The 3,520-nt window shown below is 44.8% G+C and overlaps 1 protein-coding gene across 1 annotated transcript in view; it reads left to right on the top strand.

Moving 5' to 3' along the window:
• The window catches only part of OTC (ornithine carbamoyltransferase), a 63,848-nt gene that overhangs the window by 53,476 nt on the left and 6,852 nt on the right, over positions 1 to 3,520 (top strand). Inside the window, exons 7-8 of the mRNA XM_006766569.1 lie at positions 1,912 to 1,965; positions 2,046 to 2,195. Of these exons, the coding sequence (XP_006766632.1) occupies positions 1,912 to 1,965; positions 2,046 to 2,195 (204 nt within the window). The remainder of the gene's footprint in view (positions 1 to 1,911; positions 1,966 to 2,045; positions 2,196 to 3,520) is intronic.

Here is a 3,520-nt window from a genome sequence, read left to right as displayed (position 1 = left end):
AGAGAGCGTCGGCCTGCGGGCTGAAGGGTCCTGGGTTCGATACCGGTCAAGGGCATGTACCTGGGTTGCGGGCACATCCCCAGGAGGGGTTGTGCAGGGGGCAGCTAATCGATGTTTCTCTCTCATCGATATTTCTGACTCTCTATCCCTCTCCCTTCAGATTTAATTTAAAAAAATAAATAAATAAAAAAAGAAACAAAGTAAACATTGGAGGCTTCAGAGGAAAAAAAACATCTTGCTTAATGTACAGAGCAGATTGGAAGGAGAGGATTAGAGGTAGAGGGGCTACCTATGGGTTCTGGAAAAGCATGAGGGTCTTTAGCTGCTCTAATCATGTCTTCTCATCTAGAGTTGAGACTAGGGTGTGCAATCTAGGCACCTTATAATGCAAAATTTGTTCTTGCACGACTCTGACCGTGAGCACCTCCTTATATTTTATGTCCTAGGCACCTTGCTTGCCTCCCTCAAGTCCTGACCCTTCTATCAGCAAACCATCCCAAACAAATATATTTTAGTGAAAACAGTTTGCTTGCTGTGTAAGTGCCATTGCAGAGCAAGTGCCTGACACTCACAACACTTGTTGGTCAGTGCAAAAGAATAAGGTGTGCATGTAAGGTGTTAGTATTTATCTGGGGTTATCAGGGAAGGTTTTTATGAGGAAACTAGAGGCCTGGTGCATGGAATTCATGCATGGAGGGGGGGTGTCCCTCAGCCCAGCCTGCACCCTCTCCAATCTGGGACCCCTTGGGGCTTAACCGGTAGTTGGACATTCCTCTCACAATCCGGGACTGATGGCTCCTAACCTCTTGCCTGCCTGCCAGCCTATTTGCCCCAAACCGTTCCCATGCTGGCCGGATTGATGCCTAACTGCTCCCCTGCCAGCCTGATAGCCCTCAACTGCCCTCCTCTGCCAGCCTGATCGCCCCCAACTGCCCTCCCCTGCCAGCCTGATCACCCCCAACTGCTCTCCCCTGCCGTGACCTGCCTTCTATGCCAGGACCTGCCTCCTCCGCATGAGGCAGTGGAGACCCCGGGAACCAGCCTCCTCCATGCCGCATGGAACCATGGGACCCCCAGGCCTTACTGCATGGAGTGGCCACTGGGCCCTGCCTCCACAGTGCACATGGCCATCTTGTGGCAGCCATCCTGTGATGGCCATCTTGTGACAACGTCATGTGCAAGGGCGCAAGGACCACCTAGGCTATTATTAGTATAGATATTTGAGGAAATATTTGAAACTGTTATTCCACATGGAGCAGGTGTGGGAAAGCATTTCAGACAAAAGAGCATTTTAAAAAACCCCAAACAACTCATGCCCTAGCCAGTTTGGCTCAGTGGATAGAGCATTGGCCTGCGGACTGAAAGGTCCCAGGTTTGAGTCCAGTCAGGGCACATGCTTGGGTTGCAGGCTTGGTCCCCAGTGTGGGGCATGCAGGAGGCAGTCGATCAATGATTCTTTCTCATCATTGATGTTTCTCTTTCTCCCTCTCCCTTTCTCTCTGAAATCAATAAAGATATATTTTAAAAAAACAACTCATGGAAATACTCTGAGACAAAAAATGCATAAGGTTGTGGAATTATGTATATGATCCTCTTAAGCTATTAGAGGAACAAGAAGGAGTGCTAGCAAGAGCTAAAAAGAACCTCAATCCCACTCAGTCTTTATGACTAAAGAGGTCAAGACAATAAAAGAAAATTGCGAGAACTGGTTATCTTTTTAAATTTCAAAAAGCACTATTATGATTTGATCAAGATGTAAATATTACAAACTACTAAACATGATTGTGCTACAACTGAAAGCAAAAAGAAGGGAAGGAGATTGGGAATGTTGTTGAAAGGAATATAATGCATATGGAAGAAAGTATATATAATAGAATTACCTAAATAACAATTAAATTCTTCCCCCTGCAGGGTTATGAACCAGATCCCAGTATAATCAAGTTGGCAGAGCAGTATGCAAAGGAGGTATGTTCCTTATAGATAAAGTTATTATTGCTTTTCTTTGTCCCATGAAGTTGTTTAATTGGCATGCTTGTGTATTCTAGAACAGTACCAAGCTGTCGCTGACGAATGATCCATTGGAAGCGGCTCGTGGAGGAAATGTATTAATTACAGATACTTGGATAAGTATGGGACAAGAAGAGGAGAAGAAAAAGCGGCTCCAGGCTTTCAAAGGTTACCAGGTTACAATGAAGGTACAAATTGATGCCTCTCTGAAGGTTCATTAATTCCATTCATAAAGGCCAGAACCATCTAATCACTCATTCACATTGGGGAGAGCAGACTGTATTTTCATTCCCTATGAAGGATTCACTGACTGTATCCCCTAGAGCAGTGGTTCTCAACCTTCTGTCCCTTTAAATACAGTTCATCATGTTGTGATCCAACCATAAAATTATTTTCGTTGCTACTTCATCATTGTAATGTTGTTACTGTTATGAATCATCATGTAAATATCTGATATGCAGGATGGTCTTAGGTGACCCCTGTGAAAGGGTCGTTCGACCGCCAAAGAGGTCGCGACCCACAGGTTGAGAACCGCTGCCCTAGAGATTTCTCTTCTCCCAAAGATTAGCTATGTTCTTTAGAAAGACACTTTTATCCTGATTGAAGGAATTTCAAGGTCAGGCAGAAGAAAGAAGCTAAATTTTCCCTCTCACAGCAATGGAGGCATCAGAATGCTTTACACTTCATGGGTTTAGAGACATAAGGTTACTTCTGTTGCATGCAGTTTCTTCTGATTTCTTCTCTAAGAAAAGCCCCATAATTTTGTTCTTCAGGCTAGTCCTTAACTCTGTTTTCTAAGGACTCAAGTCCAGTTGAGTTTTGCTAACTGCCTGCAGGGCATTCTCAGGGGAATCCCTTCAGATATTCATGAAAGGCATCACATGAGAAGGTGTCAATACACAGCTGGCAGGACCCTACTCCAATAGGGTTGCTGAATCAGTAGGTCAGGGGTGGGACCCAATAAATTGCATTTCTACCAGGTTCCCAGATGATGCAGTGCTGTTGCTCTAGGGTCACACTTTGAGAACAACTGTTCTGGAGGAAACCCCTAAAAGTCAGGGGACATTGAGATTTTGTCAACAGAGCAACTAATCTGTTTTAGTGCAGAAAAAGATTAAGCCATTTTAATAGGTATTTTATTGATAAAGTAATATATAAATATAAGCTCCCTATTTATATATGTCACTAGAATGAAGTTTGAAAAATAAAAAAGTGAAAATGTCTTTCCCCCATCTCCTTAACAGTAACTATTCCCACAGGTAACCAGTGTTTATCAATTTGACAAGAGGCCCAGTGCATGAAATTCGTGCACTGGGGTGGGGGGATGTCCCTCAGCCCAGCCTGCACCTTTTTCAATCTGGGACCCCTCAGGGATGTCTGTCTGCCGGTTTAGGCCGATTCCCATCTAAATGGGCAGTCTGAATCCCCCTAGCTGACTCCTAACCGCTCACCTGCCTGTGTGCCTGCTCGCCCCTAACTGCCTCTGCCTCAGCCCTTGCCACCATGGCTTTGG

The sequence above is a fragment of the Myotis davidii genome, unplaced genomic scaffold (genome assembly GCF_000327345.1).
Source record: "Myotis davidii unplaced genomic scaffold, ASM32734v1 scaffold960, whole genome shotgun sequence".
Taxonomy (NCBI): domain Eukaryota; kingdom Metazoa; phylum Chordata; class Mammalia; order Chiroptera; family Vespertilionidae; genus Myotis; species Myotis davidii.
The sequence above is the reverse complement of the archived record's forward strand: the minus strand, read 5'-3'. Positions and strand labels throughout refer to the sequence as shown.